This window comes from Panthera uncia, assembly GCF_023721935.1.
Source record: "Panthera uncia isolate 11264 chromosome A3 unlocalized genomic scaffold, Puncia_PCG_1.0 HiC_scaffold_11, whole genome shotgun sequence".
Classification (NCBI taxonomy): domain Eukaryota; kingdom Metazoa; phylum Chordata; class Mammalia; order Carnivora; family Felidae; genus Panthera; species Panthera uncia.
Genome location: NW_026057578.1, coordinates 29,221,214 through 29,242,616, shown reverse-complemented (window position 1 = coordinate 29,242,616; position 21,403 = coordinate 29,221,214). Strand labels below are relative to the sequence as shown.

At 43.5% G+C, this 21,403-nt stretch overlaps 1 protein-coding gene across 2 annotated transcripts in view; it reads left to right on the top strand.

Annotated features, from left to right (window-relative positions):
• The window catches only part of DNAAF9 (dynein axonemal assembly factor 9), a 130,377-nt gene that overhangs the window by 48,804 nt on the left and 60,170 nt on the right, over window positions 1–21,403 (top strand). The window contains exons 10-19 of one of the 2 annotated variants that reach the window (XM_049650041.1): window positions 2,357–2,492; window positions 6,227–6,308; window positions 7,289–7,325; window positions 11,636–11,720; window positions 13,089–13,165; window positions 14,912–14,956; window positions 15,329–15,374; window positions 19,060–19,171; window positions 19,740–19,810; window positions 20,745–20,795. In XM_049650041.1, the coding sequence (XP_049505998.1) occupies window positions 2,357–2,492; window positions 6,227–6,308; window positions 7,289–7,325; window positions 11,636–11,720; window positions 13,089–13,165; window positions 14,912–14,956; window positions 15,329–15,374; window positions 19,060–19,171; window positions 19,740–19,810; window positions 20,745–20,795 (742 nt within the window). Of the gene's footprint in view, window positions 1–2,356; window positions 2,493–6,226; window positions 6,309–7,288; window positions 7,326–11,632; window positions 11,721–13,088; window positions 13,166–14,911; window positions 14,957–15,328; window positions 15,375–19,059; window positions 19,172–19,739; window positions 19,811–20,744; window positions 20,796–21,403 lie in introns of both variants that reach the window. The other variant, XM_049650040.1, reaches the window with a different exon arrangement.

Genomic DNA, 21,403 nt, shown 5'->3' with positions numbered 1-21,403 from the left:
GGCTTATAAACAAAAAACATTTATTTCCCACAGTTTGGAGGCTAGGAAGTCCAAGATCATGGCACTGTGTGATCCAGTGTCTGATGAAGGCCTGCTTCCTCATTTCACTATAAACTCACATGGCAGAAAGGGCAAGGGATCTCTCAGACCTCTTTTATAAGAGCCTTTTTTATAATACCATTCATGTGGGATCTGCCCTTATGGCTTAATCACCTCCCCAAGGCTATACCTCCTAATACCATCGCTTTGGGGGTTAGGATTTTAACCTATGAATTTTGTGGGGATACATTCAATACACAGCAGAAACTATTTTTTAAAAATACCCTTGGGGCGCCTGGGTGGCTCAGTCAGTTAAGTGTCCCACAGTTCGGCTTAGGTAATGATCTCATGGTTTGTGAGTTTGAGCCCCAGGTCAGGCTCTGTGCTGACAGCTCAGAGCCTGGAGCCTGCTTCGGATTCTGTGTCTCCCTCTCTCTCTCTGCCCCTCCCCCACCTCAAAAATAAATACACATTAAAAAAATAATAACAGAAAATAAAAATACCCTTTAGTCACTGACTGTTGTTGAGAACATATGACATATTAAACAAGAGAAACATGGTTAAAAAGTAAACCAGCCACGGGGATGCCCAGCTGGCTCAGTTGGTAGAGCATGTTCATGATTTTGAGCCCCAAGTTGGTCATAGAGATTACATTTTTAAAAAATTAAAATTCAAAAATAAACTAGTCATGGTCTTTGCCCTCATGGAGTGAGTATATAGTGTGGTGGAGAAATAAGACCTTAATCAAGCAACCTCACAAAAAAATATAATTACAAACTCTGGTGCCATAAAGGAAAAAAGAACTTGGTACTGTGAAGACCATAGCTGGGAGCACGGACTCCTCTGGGAGGAAATCTGAATGATGAGCAAAGGTAATTAAGGGAGGGGCTCCTGGGTTGGCTGTCAGTGGAGCGTGTGACTCTTCATCTTGGGGTTGTGGATTCAAGCCACACATGAGGTGTAGAGATTACTTTAAAGTAAAATCTTTAAAAAAAAAAAAAAAAAAGGGGAGAAAAGCACCCTGAGATGAGAACATAAGAAACATAAAAGAGGATGAGTTTGGTGGGACATAGGAGTTGGAGGAGAGTGGCCTTTCACGGAGCCAAAGAAGTTGAATGTAGATCATCTTTCACCATGTGAAAGATTTCAGTCCTCCTGAAAATAACATAAAGACATTACACTCTTTGCATGTGTAAAAGGTTGTGCTCTCTGCATTGTGGAGAAGACACTGTAGGAGAGCGAGAGTGGAAGCAGGGTAGCTGTGCAGAAGCATTCTAGTTATCTAGGGAGGAAATGATGGCAGCATCGACGAGGCTTGTAACCATGTGGATTGAGGGAAATGGACAACTAGTGAGTTGATTGATTGGATTTAGAGGGTTAGGGGCAGAAGAAGTTAAGGAAGCCTAAGGGGGCCTCTCAGGTCTGGCTCAGTCCCTGGATGGATAATGATTCCAGGGGAAGAGGTATAGTGGGGTAGATCATGAAAGAGGAGAGGAGAGGCAGATAGCTGAAAGTAAAACCCTAGGAATATTCTGAGGCAGATAGAAGAGGAGAATGGCTGATGAAGGAGACTGAGAAGCAACAGCTTTTGCAGGGAAAGGGTGTCCGGTGCTTCTGAGAGACCAAGGAGGGGCAGGCTGAAGGCTGCCTAGTGGATTGGCTGTTTGCTACGTGAAAGTCATTTGGTGACTTTTGCAAGAGTAATTTGAGTGAAATGACTGAGGGGGTCAGTTGAAGTGGGCTGAGAAAAAAGGAAGTAACAGCAACAACAACAAAAAAAACCCACAAAAAGACAAGTCTAACCAAGAGAGGAGACAGAAGAAGGGGACACATGCAAGTCAGGTGGATGTGGTAGTGAGGACATTCGTAGCCCTACTCTCCTCTTCCCATCCTAAAGGCTACTCCAAATAGTTAATGTCTCTGTTGCCTGCCTACAGTCTATCACAACTGCTATCATCCTTTAAAATTTGTTTCCACTAAAATGCTATTCCACTAAAATGGAGCAAGAGATTCTTGCTCCATCTCTGCACCATGGACAGCAGACTTACAAAACTTTCTCCTTAAGAAGTAGGACAAGCTGAAAATATAAACCTGGCTTGGATTTAGTTATGTCCCTAAATGATCTCTATGGGTCAGTAGGAGGAGTCAGAGACATCTGGCATCCATTCCCACCCAGTAGGGAGTGTTAGGGGGGCTGTATTGACCACTTTGCTCAGACCGCAGGACACCACTCTGAAAACCCCAAGAACCCACTCACTGGGAAATTGTCCTGGCCAGGAATCTCTTTTCTAATCACATTTCTGGTTTGCCACTCTAGCCCTAATAGGCAGCCATTCGTTCTCTTTGGTAATCACTCCACACGAGAAAACCTGAACGCTGGCAACTTTAACTTCCCTTCTGAAGGGCACCTGGTACGCAGCACTGGTCCCAGTGGGAGCTTTGCCAAACACATGGTGAGTGGCTTGACTACCTGGTGTTTAATTGGTTTTATTATTAAATAGGAAAGAGGGGAAGTTAAGGGTAACCTTTCTGGTTAGTGTATTGATTTAACCTTGAACTTGAAGTTGTTTTTGGAGTGAAGTGATTGCAAACTGACTGTATTTATAGAAGTACTAGGTATAATTTGAAAACATCATAGTTAATTTTTTAAATATTTGAAGGAAAAAGGTTAAAAAAATACTTCCACAAACCAGACTCTTTAAGTTGTCATAGTAGTATTGTCAATAGAATAAGAATTTTAAATTAACTTGGAAATAGAGTCATCCAAGCCTAAGTTTGTTTTGTCTTAACTGTTACATTTCAGGACATAAACCTTGAGGGTCACTGTTCTTGTATTGAGGGTGCCAGGGAGAAGACTTTTGCATTTGGTGGTAAATTGTCTACTATGTTCTTTTAAAGGAAACATTAGACTGAAATGTGAGACTCTAGTGATTGTAAAAGTCCATGGAATTTTGATTATTTTCAGAATGTTCCTGACAATCAGGAAAGCTGGGGAGGTAGGTACCATTGTTTAGTTTTGACTGGAGAACATGAGACCTAGTCTCTCTGGACTGAAACCTCAAATCTGCCTCCAAGCCAGTCAGGAACATAGGGCTGCTCGAATAGATATGCTGTCAGGATCTTACTGCCCTGTAATGGGAGGGCTCAGGCCTCATTTCAACCCCCCAGAGCACCCTTGGAATATACAGAAAATGCCAAATGGCATAGGCTTCTTTGTGTAATCTTATTTGTTGACTCTACATGTTAAATTAAAACTTAAGGAGACTAGCTGATTTCTGCCTCTGGGAAGATGGAGTAGACCTACTTCTTCCTATTCCTTCTGCTAAGTACAACTGAAAACCCTGGACACTATATATAAAAGAAACATAGGAGGGTAGAAGAAGTAGGCTGGCTGAGGACCTTAGGACCAAAGGTACAAAATGGCAGTGTACCTCTGGGCTTCCTTTTTGCCTATATATCCCAGACTGGATATTGGAAAGCTGACAACCCAGAAATGCCAATAGGCACAGACCTAGAAAGCCCTAAGTAAAGCCTCTTTTCTCTGGTGGAAGGACTAGGAAGGGGACAGCCTAACAAGACAGAAAACTTTCAGGGTGCCTGGGTGGCTCAGTCAGTTAAGCCTCTTACTTCGGCTCAGGTCATGATCTCGTGGTTTGTGGATTTGAGCCCCGTGTCAAGCTCTGTGCTGACAGCTTGGAGCCTGGAGCCTGCTTCAGATTCTGTGTCTCCGTCTCTCTGCCCCTCCCCCGCTCATGCTCGCACTTGCTCGCACGCGCGCTCTCTCTCTCTCAAAAAATAATAAAATAAACATTCAAAAAATTTAAAAAAAAAAAGAAAATTTTTAGATAACAGCTATTCTATTCCTGCCAAACCCCTCAGAAAATATTTCCATCTACCCCTGCCAACAAGAGTTGAGTGAAGAGCCTAGATATCCACCCTTGCCAGGCTGTAACAGGGCACCATTACCTTACCCCCACCCCTGTCAGTATTAGAGAAGGCCCAGTAGGGGGCCATGACTTTCATCCCCACTGGGCACCAGTGAACCCTCCCTCCCCCTGCAGTAGCAGTGGAGACAGGGGAGCCTTGGATGTACACCACTATCCAGCAGTAACGAGGTGTTCTTCCTTGGGGTGGTATCATTGGAGGCCAGTGGAGAGTCAGGACTTCCACCACCACTCAGCTATAACAAGGCCATCACTTACCCATAGTGTCTGTGACTCTCCCAAGCCAGGGTGGTGTCACTAGAGGCATACTGGGGAACCTAAACTCCTATTCTGCCCAGCAGTAACAAGGAGCACGCGCTCTCGAGCGTGCGCATACACACACACACACACACACACACACACACACACACACACACTCTGGGTGTCAGTAGAGTCTGTGTGGAGAACCTGGACTTAACGCTCCTACCAGGCGGTAACAAAGCAGTGTGCTCCCCTATTCACCCACAGAAGCAGTGTCAAAGAAGGGCTACTAAAGTGCAAGATTTCAGTAAGATCCAGGGTAGACTTCCGCTTTCGGTGCTAACACATAAAGAGCTTAGAAATCATCTCTCCCACCCTTACAAGAAAAAAGCTAAAAAACCTAAAACCAACAACTTTTCTTGGGCTCATCAAAGAACTGAAGTCTCAAGGCAAATACACTCCAAAACATAGAGCGGTGAGTCGAGAGAGTCACAGCCAATGTCTGCTTACCTGGAGCAGAAGCCACATGTAAATAACAATTTTGATGAACTCCTGGAGGCTGAATATGGACTAGAGTGAGAGAGGAAGACTCCTGCAGAATGTAGGGAGGGCCACACACACTTGTGGGTTTAATTCTTCCTGTACACCTACAACTGCTCTTCAAAACAATCTATTAAGTTTTTTTTAATTTTCCAAGTTCTTTGTAGAACTTTTTATAATAATTGGGGATCTTTATTTTATAAACTCAGAAACTTAATGAGGTCAAGGAACTTATATGAGATTTGATCCTGGGATGGAGGTGGGGGGTCTGCGATTATGACCTTTCATCTTCATTCATCTCTTTTTCAGTGTAACATACTTACCCTTTCCACTTCTGTGCCATTTATGAATAATTTACAGATTAATCAGTGACAGGTAAAACATGCAAATCCAGATTATCTGAGTAGTTGTACATTATATATGTAAATTCTCTTGTACTGATTTCTTTTAATGTATCAGTAAATTAGATGTGAAATTTACTTATACAAATTTATGATATAATCTCAGGAAGCTGGTTTGAAACACATGGCATCTTTAAAAAAAACTTGAGTTAGGAGAAATTTGGAGTCCAGGGAACATGTTTTATTGAGGAAATATGTCCATTAACCAACAATTAGAAATATGTACATGCATTTTTATTTAGGATCATGGCAATATTGATCATGTTCATGATGGTGAATTACAGAGTAGTCATAACAAGTCCTTAGTACAAATCTTTGGATTCACGGTGTTCACAATATTACAGAAAAAATGCCATGCATTCTCTTGTGACTTCCTTAAACGTTGGAGTAGAAGGAATATTTGTGTCACATTTTGCTATTTTTTTTTAATATATTGTGCTAATTTCTTTTCCTTTAGCTCCTATAGTAGCATTATTTTGTTGTTGTTTTATACCTGATATCCTGGGAACCCTGATGAGATGCTGGATTTTCACAAGAGAAAAGGACATCTTTACTTTTGTATAAATGAACTAAACAAAGAAGAATAAGAGTTTTTAAATCTAGGAAACTTATTTTCTTTTCTCCAAGGCCTGTGTATAGAGATGAAATACAAATGAAGATGGGGACCTGGGGAGCACCCTCTTTGAATTTATAGCTCCCCCACACATCTGCCTGTCATGTTGGCCAAGGTCCTCACTGTGAAAGTTCTAGACTATTAATGGAAGTCAAAATCCAAGCATATTTCCTCTTTTCCTTCTAAGATGTGAATTCATTAGCATCATGGGCTGACCCGACAGCAACCTCACAATGTAGCCAAGGTTAAAAACACACACACACACACACAAAATACCATTGGAAAAACAACAGCTAAACGTGACCTTTTCCTCTGTGCCTTTAAAAAATAATAAATCAGCTGTTGGTGAAATAAAATTGATTTCCATTAACTATGCACTTTTCATTTCTCTAACAGTACACACCTAAGTCCCTGCTCCTTTTTTACTCTTACTTTTTTCTGACATCCAGGTAGTACAGTGTGTCTCACCGAAGGGGCCCCTTGCCTGTTCAAGAACATACTTTTTTGGAGCTACCCACGTTCCTTACTTGGGTAAGTTCTTGTAAGTTATCATCTCATCAACTTACCTAATGAATACTTTCTCCCATGAACTAGATGAAAGTGGACTCACAGTTTACTGCTTTCCTCAGGAGCTTAAGATACCCACTTTGTCAGCCTCCAACTCCCTCTCTGATTCCAGAAGGAGAGTTGATGTGCCTAACACATGTCTCAAAGAATATATTTCAGGAGGAACAGTTATCAGCTCAGGATGTATATAGTTTAACCATATGTGAGACCATGTGCTCAGTGTCAGAGGGAAGGCAAAGATGAGTAAGTCCTAGTAGGGGATAGCAGGAGGTGTGGGCTACAGTGGGACTTTGGATGACTCAGCCAGATGCCTGCTGTTCTGTGAGGAAGGACCATGGTAGAAGGCTACCTGTGGACTGGGAACATTCACAGGAGCAAGTGTTCCATGCTGCAGGGCCATCCAGAAAGGTTAGGCCCACTAGAGCTGCTCTCCTTGTTAGGGTAACTAGAAGTTGCAGACATCCAAAGAGGTATAGAGAAGAACCTCTAGAATGAATGAGGATCTCAGCACTGTTCCACAGAGGGTATAGCAGAAACCAGGTTTTTACCTGGGTGTTGCCATATAAGCCAGAAGATTCTGAAAGAAGCATGATAATTAAGGGTCAGCTAATTAAGGAGACAATAAAAGAATCAGAACTGAGCCTACTTAATTATACCTCTTAATAAAAAAAATTAAAAACAAAGGCAAAAACATTCCAGAGCCTGAAATTCCCCATGTCTTCTCTGGTGTTTAGTGGTGACAAAATCAGCGTCAGGAGTGAAGGACTAGGAGGATACCGGGCGAAGCTGGGTTTCTCTCTTGTGTGTGCTTGTACTGTATTTAACCCAAAAGAAAAAAATATGTAATTCTTGACATCTTCAAATTACGAAATTGTAGTCTCCTTGTGAAATGTTTGCATGTCTTGTGATCTTGTCACGCTTAATTCATGGTTCTCTTTTCACAGGTGATGAGAGTAAGCTGCCCAAGAAAACTGAACAAATGTAAGTCTTCATTTCTATCTTCTTTTTTCTTTTTTTTTTAATTTTTATTTATTTTTGAGAGAGAGAGATACAGAGTAAGTGGAGGAGGGGCAGAGGGAAAGGGAAACAGAATCCCAAGCAAGCTCCACACTGCCAGTGCAGAGCCCCGATGCGGGGCTTGAACTCACAAACCGTGAGATCATGACCCGAGCCAAAATCAAGAGTCAGACGCCCAACCAACTGAGCCGCCCAAGTGTCCCTCTGTCTTATTTTTTCTTTCTCAAAGTTGAGTTACTTTGAAGAAGTGGCTGTCCCACTTTGAGATCAGCAATGGGTGGGAGTGAGCAGAGTGAAGTAGTGAGCAGAGCTTTAGTTCCCAGCCCCTGTCCCTCAGCATGGAGTCCTGCTGTCTTTGATATGTGCTCCTCTCTCCAGAACTCAGAGACTTCCTCTCTGCACACCCATGCATTTCAATGGCCTGACTCTTCTTTGTCTTCTACATAGTACATTTTTTATCAGAGGCTTTCCCACAAATAAAACATCCTAAAATGCATTGGGAGAATCTGTGAAACCCCATCTGGTCTGAGCAGTGTTTCCTCTGGAGTTGACTCTCAGGCTTAGGGATCAGAGCTAGGATCTGAACTTAGGCTGTGCAACTTTAGAAAGGTCCTAGTGTTAACTTCTCTCCCCTCACATATAACAGGAAACCAAAGATAAGAAATAAACTCATTAATGTTTGTGTTAGTCTTCTTGGGCTACCATAACAAAATATCAGAGATTGGGTCGCTTAAACAGCAGAAATGTATTTTCTCACAGTTCTGGAGGCTAAATGTCCAAGTTCTAGGTCCAGCATTGTTGGTCTCTGGTGAGGCCATTCTCCTTGAGTTGCAGACCACCACTTTTTGCTGTGTCTTTACCTGGCCTGTCCTCTGTGCTCTAGTAGAGAAACAGAAGTCTTTGATGTCTCTTCCTCTTCTTATAAGGATACCAGTCCTACTGGATTAGTGCTCTACTCTTATGATCTCATTTAACTTTAATGACCTTCTTAAAGGTCCTATCTCCAAATACAATCACATTGAGGGTTAGAGCTTCAATATGAATTTTAGAAGGAAACAATTCAATCCATAACAATGCTGGAACTACTGAATTCCAAAAAGGAATTTTCCTTTAGAAATACATAATAGAGTTCTGTTATTACCTAGTTAAATATTCCAACATAAACTACTATGGTCTAGACAAGTGCTTCCCAAAGGCCAATAGTGACAGGCCACAGAGAATCATCTAAGGATCTTTTTATAAATATATGATCCTCAGGCTATAGTAGTTCCCAGAATTACCCCTACCCCTCTGGGGTAGGAAACACTAAAGTGTATTGGAAAAAATATAACGTGAGGAATATAGTCAGACTACAGAAAATTTGGAAAACTGAAAAGAAAGTAAGAAAAATAAGATCGGCTATAATTCCTCCTCTTTGGCACTACCCTTTAATATCTTACTGTGTATCTTTCTGGGTGTTTAAAAATTCTACATTTAGGTTTTGTATAGTGGTAATTAATGTGTGTGAAGTTTTTTATTTTTTATTTTATTTTATTTTATTTTATTTTTTTTAATTTTTTTTTTCAACGTTTTTTATTTATTTTTGGGACAGAGAGAGACAGAGCATGAACGGGGGAGGGGCAGAGAGAGAGGGAGACACAGAATCGGAAACAGGCTCCAGGCTCCGAGCCATCAGCCCAGAGCCTGACGCGGGGCTCGAACTCACGGACCGCGAGATTGTGACCTGGCTGAAGTCGGACGCTTAACCGACTGCGCCACCCAGGCGCCCCTTTTGTTTTGTTTTTAAGAGAGAGTAAGATCAGGGGGAGGGGCAGAAAGAGAGGGAGAGGAAGAGAATCCCAAGCAGATTCCACAATATCAGCACAAAGCCCGATGCGGGGCTCAAACTCACAAACCATGAGATCATGACCTGAACCAAAATCAAGAAGACACTCAACTGACTCAGCCACTCAGGCACCCCAATGTGTGTGCAGTTTAAAAAAAAATTTTTATGTTTGTTTATTCTTTAAGAGAGGGGGTGGGGAGAGAGAGAGAGAGAGAGAGAGCACGAGCAGGAGAGGGGCAGAGAGAGGGAGACACATAAACTGAAGCAGGCTCCAGGCTCTGAGCTGACACCACAGAGCCTGACATGGGGCTCAAACTCACAAATCTTGAGATCATGACCTGAGCCAAAGTCAGATGCCCAACAGACCGAGCCACCCGGGAGCCCCTGTGCAGTTTTTAAATGTGTGGATTTTCTGCACTTTAGCAGCAAGTCAACTGCGTTCTCATACGTTGATGGGTATATATAATCTTGCTTTGTATCTGCTGATACTTTTATGCCACCTGTCTTAGCCACTGGATCTTCATTCTGGATCTTTGGCGTTTTTCCTAAACCAAATACATTGGTGCCCTGTTTCAGGGACTGGTATTGAGGGGTGCATGGGCCCATATCAGGAGACTTACTGAATCACAGAGCTGGTAGAACTTGGGCCTTGTGGAGTCCTAGGGAAGGCAACAGCAGTGCCATCTAGGCATGGAGCAGACTCTTCCCTTGTCATGAATCTCGGGCCTCCCATTCAGGCCATTTTGAGTCCATAACCAGGTACCTTTGCATTCAGCTCTTATCTGAGGGTCTGTATAGGAGAAGGCCAAGAGTGGGGAGACCTGAACAGTGTTGGTACTGAATGATGTCTGAATCAAGCTGGGTGGGGAAAGGAGGAAGACCTATATATGTCTTTGGTGTTGGTGTTTAAGTGTGGAGGATTGTGGTTTTACCTGGAAGTGGCCAAGCTCATTGTCAGTGTCCCTGCCAGGCCTACTTCATACCAGGATGGATCCCTCTCTCATGGCCTGGCCAACAGTCTTCAGGATATGCTGATTCTTGGAGCTATCATTTTGTTATGTATACTTTTTCTTTCTTTTTTTTTTTCTTCTACCCAACTCAAATCCTTTACCTATAATGTAGAGGTGTGGTGCAGGAGCCAAAGAGGAAATTAAAGAAGTTGGCAGTATGACATGGCACAGTAGAAAAGCACCAGGCTGGCATCAGACCTGAATTCAAGTCTGCCATTCGTTTTCTGTTCCATGGACAACTTATTCCACCTTCAGAGGCCCTACTTGCTTCTTCTGTCAGAGGAGTTAGATCAGATCATTTCTGTGTTCCTTCCTGCTTTCCAATTCCTGTCACCTTCCTTTACCTGTTAAGAGATTCTCAGGCATAAAAATAGACTTTTCTGTAGTAGTCTGAGGCAAGGCTTTATCACTTTCTTGCCAGGCACCTCCTTTGCATTTCAGGGACTTGTGAATGAACCCCTTCTGTCTGTAATTATCCTGATAAGATCCTGGATCTCCCTCCCCTAAAGCGTGATTCTCAGCCAAGGGCAATTTTACTGCTCCTCTCCCCCCAGTCCTACCCCCGACTCCCAGAGATGGTTGACAGTGCTGGAGACATTTTTGTTTTCCCAACTGGGGTACTGCTGGCATCTAATGGATAGAGACCAGGGGTGCTGCTAAACATCCTGTAGTGCACAGGACTGACCACATGACAAAGAATTATCTGGCCCAAAATACGGAGATTGAAAATTTTTGCTTAAGAAGAACCAGTGTCGGATTTTCTAGGGACCTTCATAGCAGTCTCAGTCTGGCAAAGGAAGAAACCTTCTTATAATCACTTTGGGAAAAAAAAAAAACTTTATAATCACTTTGGGAAGTGAGGAGTCCAAGAGAAAGAACAAGATTGGCGGGCAGGGAGCAGGGAGGCTTTAGGAAGAGAATGTTTCCCCTCAGAAACATTCTCTATTCTCTAGAGCAGGTAAGCTACTTGTAAAGTGGTCTGCAGCTCAGAATTTGAATTTAAGTGGAGCTCATCTTCTCTAGTAATCTCTCTTGCCCCTGAGGTCTCCTACCCTGAGATTCCAGTAACAGCCAGCCCACAGCAGGCCTGGGAGAAGATGACATGAAGGTGTGGTGTGCTTGGTCCTGGAAAAACAAAGTCTGTACCATGACACTGAAGGCGCTAGGGAACCCATAGAGTTCTCTTCTGTGGGATCACAAACAGGGAAGGTTGGTCTTCTGAGCAGAATTAAGAAGAGTTGACTTTTCTGTCATGGTTTCATAAGAGCAAAGTGTATCTCAGGTATGGGGCACATGGCTTTAAAAGGTTTAGAAATCAATGAGTTCTGTTTTTGCACTTTTCTCATTCAGTTCCTTAGGGAATGTCATTTATGTGCATGCAGCTTTTATTGAAACCTTATGATGCTGTAGTTAACCCATATTTTTTTGTTCTAAAGTAGGCTCTTGTCCCAGGTGTATGCTGCTGTTATTGAGGCTGTTTTGGCTGGCATTGCATGTTATGCTAAAACTTCCAGTCTAACAAAGGTAATTTAAATACCATGTTTCTCTTTCTTTAGTAGTTATTTCAATGTAAAACTTCCTATCCATCTGTTTTGGCTTTGGATACCTGGTACTACTCAGTTTTGTGTGAGCTCGGGCCTCGGTGGAGCTGGCACCAGACACAGAGATGCCTGGAGAGCACTGGGCTTCTGTTGCCTGTGACCGAAGTGTCGTTTGTCCTACGAAGGACCACTAATCAGCACTTCTTTGTAGATCTTTGTAGATCTTTGTGTTAAAGAAAATCATTCGGTAGCATAGTGTTTTAATTAATAGCTTTTTAAAAATCCTTTTAAAAGTTAAAAATAAAGAAAAATATAAAGTTAGGTAAGTTTGATTCTTTAATGTTAGGGAGAGAGCATGCAAGTGGGGGAGAGGGACAGAGAGAGAGACTGACTCTCAAGCAGGCTCCATGCTCAGTGCAGAGCCGGATGCAGGGCTCGATCCCACAACCCTGGGATCATGACTTGAGATGAAATCAAGAGCCAGACGCTTAACTGACTGAGCCACCCAGGCTCCCCAAGTTTGTTTTGAACTATATAGTGTGATTTCCTATAATTTAGTGTTAAAAAAAAAAAAAACCTAAAGATTAGAAAATCTTACTTGCCTTTCCTAGACAAGCACATGTGTTCTCGTTCTCTGACCGTTCTCTTCCTTGCTGTTTTGCGGTTAACCTGCCCTGCTGAGTTGGATTCCTATATCTGACCCAGTAAGGAGATGAGAAGAGTCGGCTTGATGCCTCCCAATGCCAATAGGACCTTTCCTGAAGGAAGCCATTTGACATTGGAAAGGTTGTGTATGATGTAGATACCAGAGACACTGTAGCCGTAGTCACCAGCTCCCTGCTATCTCCCCTCCTCACTGAACTTGAATCCCTGGCACAACTTGGGATTTCTCAACCCTTTAGCTGAAAGTTTATGCACTATCAGTTCTCATACCTTTGTTTTTTTAACTGATCTTTTGTGAATCTAGGTATTTGAATATTCTTAGCATCTGACAGAAACTCCAAGGGCAGTAGTCTCTCCCTCAAGGCCAGGGGAGAGGGGGGGAGAAAACACTTTTCCAGACCTCACAATGGCATCATCTCAGCTGGTTACAGTTCCCAGCAGATCAAGTTCCAGTGCCCACCTGCCTGAATGAAGTGTTTCCTGTGAACCCAGCCCAAAGAAAGCAGGCACCTGTTTCCCTTAACACAATGTTTCCACTTTGATCTATTGATGTATACAAAGCAGTCATGTAGAGGGGAGGGGCACAGTGTTCTCCTGGCCAAATGTTAGAAGGGTACTTTCCATCAGTGATGTGTACTCTTTCCTGCTGTGAAAGCTCATTGTCTCTGTTTTGTCATTGGTTTTACAGGCCAAGGAGGTAGCTGAGCAGACCCTGGGATCCGGGTTAGATTCCTTTGATTTAACACAGTTTAAGGCAGGCCTACGGTAAGCAATGACTGCTATTTTATATAAGGAATTATTTTTAATGTTCATTTTATAAAGACCCTCTTCTCCCTTGTATTTGATATTCCACCTTCTCTTTGAGAAACGTTCTAGTAAAATAAGGGGATGTGTGAAGGAGAAACTCAAGATCAGGGCTTTGAGAGGCCAAGGAGCCTAAGATGGAGGAACTGTATGAGAAAGAGTCAGACACATTCCTGATGACTGAAGGGGAGGCAGATCAATACCAGAGGTGTCGGAGACCTGAAGGACCCAGGTTCACAAGTTAGAAAGGTGAAGCTGGGGACATGAGAGGTGAAGCTTGTTGGGTCGAGGTCCCTGGGCACGAGAAGGCAGTCACTGCTTAGAAGAGCCTGGCTCTGGGCCTCCTTGCCCTCTCAGGTCATTGACACCCTGAGCCTGGCCCTGCCTCAGGGGCTAGATGCTGTGGGAATTGGGCTTGCTGGCAGTCTAAGCATCACACATCTCCTGGCACATCACAGAGGCTCTCTGTGTGGTCTGTGTCCATAGCAAAACTTTCATGAACCCACTCCGCCTAACCCTCTGTACCATATGAGGACCACTAGGTGCACTTTTTTTGCAAAGGAGACCGAAGACCCCAACATTGGGGAATTTCTTTAAGAACTCTATGGGACGTGCCCTGTGGTGCCTCATCTCTGTACCCCACATTTTCTTATATCTATAGCCCTGGGTAGTGAGAAGGAGTATTGAGAACAATAAGTCAGTCAATTGATCTAACAAGAGTTCTATCGCTGTAACTCCAGGAGTGGAGGGAAGAGCCAGATCTCTTTGGTGCAAGGCTTAAGGTTCCTTTCCTGTGGGTCTTCTGGATCTTGTAGCTCAGGCCCTGAGAGGAAGGGGACAGAAGAAGTTCGTTCCCTTAAGGCCTTGCACTGGCCTGGATTGTCTGTTCCTGGAAGACCTGAGTTTGAGAAAGCACCTTTGCTTTCCAGCTCTGTGACTTTGGGCAAGACAAGGAGCTCTCTGAACATCTGTTTCCTCATGTTCCCACTGTGCTGAAAGACTAGGCATGTAAACGTTAGCTGCTGTTGCATGGGGCTCTTCTGTGTCACCATCAACACAGCTGGCCTATTCATTTTCTCCTTTCCTCAGGGCCTTGCATAGGCCACTCAGCCTCTCCAGGACAGGCTACCTTTCAACCCCAAGGCCTTTTAGCCCCGGGTATACCTCCCAGCTGGAGGAAGGATTGACAAGGAACGAATACCGGGCAATAGGAGAAGCGTCTCCCATGGCCAGCCCTCCATCTGGAGCCCCACTCCCTTCTCTCCACAAGATCACTTTACTGAGTACCCTCACACTACATCAGATTAGCAAACCATCTCCCAAGAGGAACACAGGATTTGGCCTCTGCTTGGGCTCTGAGCAGAGATGACAGCTTGACCCAAAGGTAGTAAAGAAGAGCAGGATTAGGACAATATGTCACAGCTGTCATAGCTATGGGGCAGGAGGCCGTGGGCCACTAGAGGGTCTTCCCAGTCTGCAATAGACCGTAGTTCTGTCACATGGTTCTCTTGTGCTCTGTCCAAGAGTCAAGGCAGCCCTGAGAATCTGCACAGAGGAAGAGCTATGACGAGTCAGACGCTGGCCCCACACTTGGGAAGGGTGCCATGAGGGCCCAGCACAGGTGCATTGCAGCTGTAGGTGTCTGGGGAGGGCACCAATGCTGTGGTCACCAGGAGCAGACTGACTTCTTTTGTTTTGGGTCTACAGCTCCAAGATGACTTTTCATATACATGCTGTGAATAATCACGGAAGGTAAGTGTATGTTTGTGGTGCATACTCATTTGGGGCAAGTTTTAGGAACAAAGAAGAAGAGAGAGGCTGTCTTGTAACTGCTGATGTGGGTGGTCTTCATAGAGTTCCACACCTGGCAACAGCATTATGCCAGGGTTGGGCTTGGGGCTGGCTACATTCATCTGAGACTTTCTGCTCTGAGTGCTTCCCACTGAAGCATCGGGCATGGGGTAGGAGGTGGACCTGATTCCCTCCAGCAGCCTATGTACTAATTCTACTTACATGCAACCCAGTGCCTTGAAAAGCCCTGAAAGAAATCTAGGTCTGTGGGTTGCCGCCAAGTTGAGAAAAGAGAACATTGTAAATGTAATACATATCTCTTTCCTCCTTTAGGATTGTGCCTCTGGACAGTGAAGATAGCTTATATTTTGTGAAGACGGTAAGCAGAGCTGTTTTAAGTCAGCTGGCAGAGAATGGCCTCTAGAGGGACATCTGCAAGGGGTGAGATAGGAGGATGTGGGATTCTTGGGCAGTCCATCCCTTACCTGAGGAAACTGGTCTATTCGCAGGAGCATTTCAGCTGCAGAGGGAGTGGGGAGCCTGTGCTTTCTGAGGGTGCCCAGGCAGCTGTGCCAGGCCCACCACATCATACCCCCATGCCTAGGCTCCCAGGGTCCAGAGTCTTAACTGGAGGCTAGGACAGACACTTCTTCCTAAGGTTAGGAAGGCTTCCTCTAAGTGACTGTGATTGCTCTGACCTCATATGGAAATGTGAGCAGAGGACAGGCCTGCCTCAATACAGGCTGAGTTTTCAGTGGCTTCTCTGTGTTCCACAGCCTGTGCTGATGCCCTTATTAACAGGGGTCTGTGAAAATAAATAAAAACAAATAGATAACAACAACAACAACAAAATGGGGCCTAAGCCACCAGTGAAGAGGGTGGTCAGAGCACAACTTACGGACCCATGTGCTGGGAGCACACTGATGGGCCATTTGGGTGGTTTACAGATGTAGAAATATAGGTCCCCAGGTGAGCTGACTGGCTTGGCCTAGGGGAGCAGTTTCTCAATTAGTTGCTCCTGGTCACAAGCCAAGTCCTCCGTTTATCCCAGTGCATCCTGATGTGTAGATGATCGGCAAGCAACGCGTGAGAGGATAGTGGCCCATCCAGCCAAGAGTCTGGTTGAAATAGATATGGGCACAGATTATGCCTTGAGTCTGTTCTACGGCTACTGCCCAAGCCTTAATTCCAGTGAGCTTTTAGTCACCAGGAACTTGGTGCACAGGTGTGGATGATTCTGTGCAGATGCATGCCCACCACCATCACCAGTGGAAAACAGTAGTGTTATCTAAAGAAAGTAGTACATGGGGCGCCTGGGTGGCTCAGTTGGTTAAGCATCTGACTTTGGCTCAGGTCATGATCTCACGATTTATGGGTTTGAGCCCTGTACCGGGCTCTGCGCTGACAGCTCAGAGCCTGGAGCCTGCTTCAGATTCTGTGTCTCCTTCTCTCTGCCCCTCCCCCACTTCTGCTCTGTCTCTGTCTTTCAAAAATTAAAAAATTAAATTAAATTTAAAAAAGTAGTACAAGAGGGGTAACTTTAAGGTTGTAATTTCTCTTTTTATAATGTATCTGTTCCCTCTATCTGTCACCATTTCGTATTGATGTTTGTTTAGATTTTATTAATTGACATAATCAAGATGCTAGGAAATGCTTTCTGATATTAAGTGATAGTACTTTATCTCCTTGCCAGACGTTAAGCCCTGACTTCTCTACTTAGACTGTCGTGCAGTGCTTTGGAAGTGCTTGGCACAATAGAAGGTAGTCGAGAGTCCAGTGGAATCATATTATTGTGTTAAGTATGCATTCAGCAGCCGCTAATGAAATAAGAAAGAAGAGAGAAGTTGTTGTTTTCAGTCCAAATCCTGTCCTCCCTTCCAGGCTGAGATGAGGTTCTGCCTTTTAATTTTCTCTCTCCCCTTCCTCAATATCAGAAGCCAAATATGAAAGTAAGGTATTGGGTATAACCCACAGGATTGTCTTCCTGATTGATCTAGGAACCAAAGTGGTATTCTCATTGCCACTTAAGAGAGACCACATAGCCCAGGAAGGTTTTGTATCGTTAGATGTTTAAAATTCTTTGGAGCAGATTAAGATAAAAAACCTCAGTTGTCAGACCTACTCAGAAAGCTAACTAAAACAGGGGCGCCTGGCTGGCTTAGTGAAGTGTGTGACTCTTGATCTCAGGGTTGTGGGTATGAGCCCAGTGTTGAGTGTAAAGATTACTTAAAAATAAATCTTAAAAAAAAAAAAAAAAAAAAAAGAGGGGCACCTGGGTGGCTCAGTGGGTTGAGCATCCAACTTCAGCTCAGGTCACAATCTCACGTTCCATGAGTTCAAGCCCCGTGTTGGGCTCTGTGCTGATAGCTCAGAGCCTGGAGCTGGCTTCAGATTCTGTGTCTCCCTCTCTCTCTGCCCTTCCCCTTCTCTTGCTCTGTTTCTCTCTCTGTCTGTCTCTTTTTAAAAAATAAAATTATTTTAAACAAAAATTTATTTTAAAAAAGAAAAGTTAACTATAAAAGCCTACCTGTCACTTTTGTACATTCTTTTTTCATGATGACATGAGAAATTAACAACTTTGGCTTTAACTCTGTTTTTTTCCTCAACTCTTCTGCTGCTTTTTTGTGTTTGGGGATCTAGCAATTTCTTCAAGAGCCCCAGGTCTCTTTTGTCTCTGTGCTGAGGGTGGTGCAGGGGTCCCAGGCAAGGACAAAGATGTGTGAAGGTGGGCTCTGCTTCAGGAGCTCTGCACCTGGGCATTCATTCAGCAACGTCAGACCAGGAGGAGACGGTACCTGAGAGGGCTCCTTGTGCCACTCATCATGTCCCTCACCAGATTTTCTTTTTTTTTTTTTTTTTTTTTTTCTTTATTTTGGGACAGAGAGAGACAGAGCATGAACGGGGGAGGGTCAGAGAGAGAGGGAGACACAGAATCGGTAACAGGCTCCAGGCTCCGAGCCATCAGCCCAGAGCCTGACGCGGGGCTCGAACTCACGGACCGCGAGATCGTGACCTGGCTGAAGTCGGAGGCTTAACCGACTGCGCCACCCAGGCGCCCCAGCTCACCAGATTTTCGATCTTTCTAGACCCTGGCTCTGGCTCATACTATTTTCTGCATTTCTTCTGCTAGATTCCTCCCTCCCCCCCCCCCGCCCCCCGAATTGTTCCATTTTCATTAGTTTTAATATAAATTAGGACTTACTTACCAGATATTCAAGAACTCTGTTGCTCCAATTTTTTTCCAGCCTGCTGAAGGCTCTATTTTATCTTGCCATAAAAACTTATATAGTTTTCTTTTAATTTTCTTGGTAGTGAAAGAAGCATTTGCAGGTGTCAGTATATACCCAGAAATATCCATGAAGACTTGTGTACTAAATGATTGACTACCTTTCCAGGCTTGTCCAGAACTTGAGCCCAAACCAAAAAAGGAGTTGGTGAGCGTATTGATGTGCCAGGATGTGAAGAGTACGCGAGGGTACAAAAAAAACCCTGGAAGAAACGCCCTCAACTCTGAGAGGCCAGGGCCTCATCACAATTAAGAAGGAAGGCTGTTATGTTTCTCTTAGGGAAGATAGACAATTTGAGGGACTTTATAGAAGAAACATAAAAATACTCCACTGGTCCAGAGCTCCAGGATGGCTTATTCAGTTAAGCATCCAACTCTTGATTTCAGCTCAGGTCATGATCTCATAGTTTGTGAGTTCAAGCCCCACGTTGGGCTCTGCTTTCTCAGTGCAGGGCGTCCTTGGGATTCTCTGTCTCCCTCTCTCTCTGCCCTTCCTGCTCACACTTTCTCTTAAATAAATAAACTTTAAAAGAAAAATGCTCCTCTAGCCCAAGTGTGTCTCTGATGCCGCGGCAGTTGCAGAGATGCCTGGGTAATGCTGAGGTTCTCTCCCAGTTCTGAGATGTAGTTCAGGATAACTTTTGTTTTCCTTAGAAACTCTTGAGTATTGTTTTGAAATGTGCCTTAAAGCAGCATTTTGTGGTCTGTTTCTTAAAGGTCTCTCCCTGAAAGTTTAAGACTGACAACTGGCCTAACTCTGTTTTCTCATTTGATATAGGCTTGTATGACTGTCTATGACATTCCTGACTTGCTGGGAGGAAGGGGGTGCTTAGGGTCTGTGGTCTTCTCAGAATCCTTTTTGACATCTCAGATCTTGGTTAAAGAAAAGGGTAAGTGTTTATAAGAGGTCTTTAGAAAACAAAACTTGAGTTTTTTTTGTTTGTTTTGGCAAAATAAGTTATATATAATTTCATAGTACATATGTATATATAAATCACATATAATAATTATACATTATTGTATATTGTGATCTAATTATACATAATGTGTTATTAACATTAATATATAACATTATTTTCACATATACAGCCTTATTGGTAGTTAGGAAGAAGCAATTTTAAATAATAATTAGATCCTTTTTTTTAACCTTTGCACTACCTTGATAAAAATTAAAAGTGTAGATAAAAAGGACTGATTCCCAGGACTCTTCATTTAAATGTGTAATTCTATTTGTTGTAAGAAAAGTAATAGAGTTAATATCACAGGGAAAACTTTATTCCTCCCCTCTTAGTCTCCCTGTCCCCAGATGAGGAGGTTTTCAATTTCTGAGGGCATAAGATTTTGTATACTAATAAGAGGATCCCTCGCTCCTGAGAAGGGGAGGGGGTGTTAGCTGTTGGGCCTACAAGGTGGGCCAGGTAGTGAGCAGTAACTAGCATGTCTGTGGTCTTCCTGCAGATGGCACTGTTACCACAGAAACCAGCTCCATAGTCCTGACAGCCGCCATACCCAGATTCTGCTCCTGGCTGGTTAGTGTTATTCATCCAATGGAAGTGGACTTAAATGTGGAGAAATCGGGGAGAACATCTGAAGAAGAGCCTCTTCATTAGGTCCCTGGTGGGGTGTCAGATCCTAAACTAGCTGTTGTTCAGGAATGGAAGTTTTTATCTGAGCTCTTTGTGTTTATGCAAACGAACCTAGTTTCTTTAACTCTCTCCTAATCTTGGGAAAGTGCCAAACGAAAGGAACTAAATGATTTCGGTCCCTGTTAAATTATTGAAAGAAAGACATTAACACCTTCATGTTCCATATGAGGACACTGAGGCTAAAAATTGACCAGCCTGTCTAAAGTCACACAGATAGTGCGGAATAGATCACGTGGCTCCTTTCTCTGGTCAGAATGGTTGCTGCTGAGTTTTTACAGCAATGATTTCTCTACATGTGGAAGGGTCCCATCTGCACCAGTGGGACTTGGTCTGAAACTGTGGTGCCGTGGGACACAGAAAGTATGACAGTAATGAGTGAAGTAATGGTCTAAGTACCTATTTTAAACTCTGTTTATATTGTTTCTACAATTCTGACATGGAAAGGGAAGAATCAGCCTCAGAGATGAACACATTTAAAGGAGAATGCACTCAAAATATTTTAATATGTTCTCTTCCCTTCATCCTTACAAATAGTTGTTTTTCCCTGAAATATAATTGGAGACAAAGACATCATTTCCACATATTGTAGGCTCATTTAGCTGGACCTCAGGTCCCAGTGAGAGAACCCACCATGGCTTTGGGCTCTAAGACTTGATGACTGGCAGCCAGCCAACTCTGCCAGCCATCAGGGCCTGAGAGCATGGGATTTGGTCGAGGGGCTGCCCTGTCTCCTGGAAATATTTGAACATGGGGGAAACCTAGCAGAATTTTACCCTTGAAGTAGGAAACTGAAAATTTGCACTCCTCTTGGATACAGGTAGAAGATAATGAAGTAAAATTGTCTGAGAAAACCCAGCAAGCAGTTAAGGTAAGCAGCCTTTTTATTCTTAATGTTAACATTGTATCAAAATGAAATGTAAACAATTTATGAAGATAATTTGGAATATTTCATTGTAGAGCTGATCTGAAGGATATGTTCCTCTCTGTCTCAATTCCTGCTTGCATTCTTCCCCTCCTGGCAAAGCTCTAGAAATAACCATTTCTCTCTCTCACTGCCCCTCCCCTGCTCACACTGTGTGTCTCTCAAAAATAAACAAACATTAAAAATTAAAAAAAAAAGTAGGTGGGGCTGGCGCCTGGGTGGCTCAGTCAGTTGAGCATCTGACTTCAGCTCAGGTCACGATCTCGTGGTCCATGGGTTCAAGCCCCTTGTCCAACTCTGTGCGGACAGCTCAAAGCCTGGAATCTGCTTCAGATTCTGTGACTCCCTCTCTCTTTGCCCCTCCCCCACTCATGCTCTGTCTGTCTCAAAAATAAATAAAAATAAACCTTAAAAAAATTTTTTTAAATAACCATTTAATGGGATGCACAGTTAGAGGGGATTTGTTCTGGCATTTAGGCCTTTTGGTGTGTTGTGGGTTTTTTTTTTTAATGTTTATTTATTTATTTTGAGAGAGAGAGGAGGTGCGAGTGAGG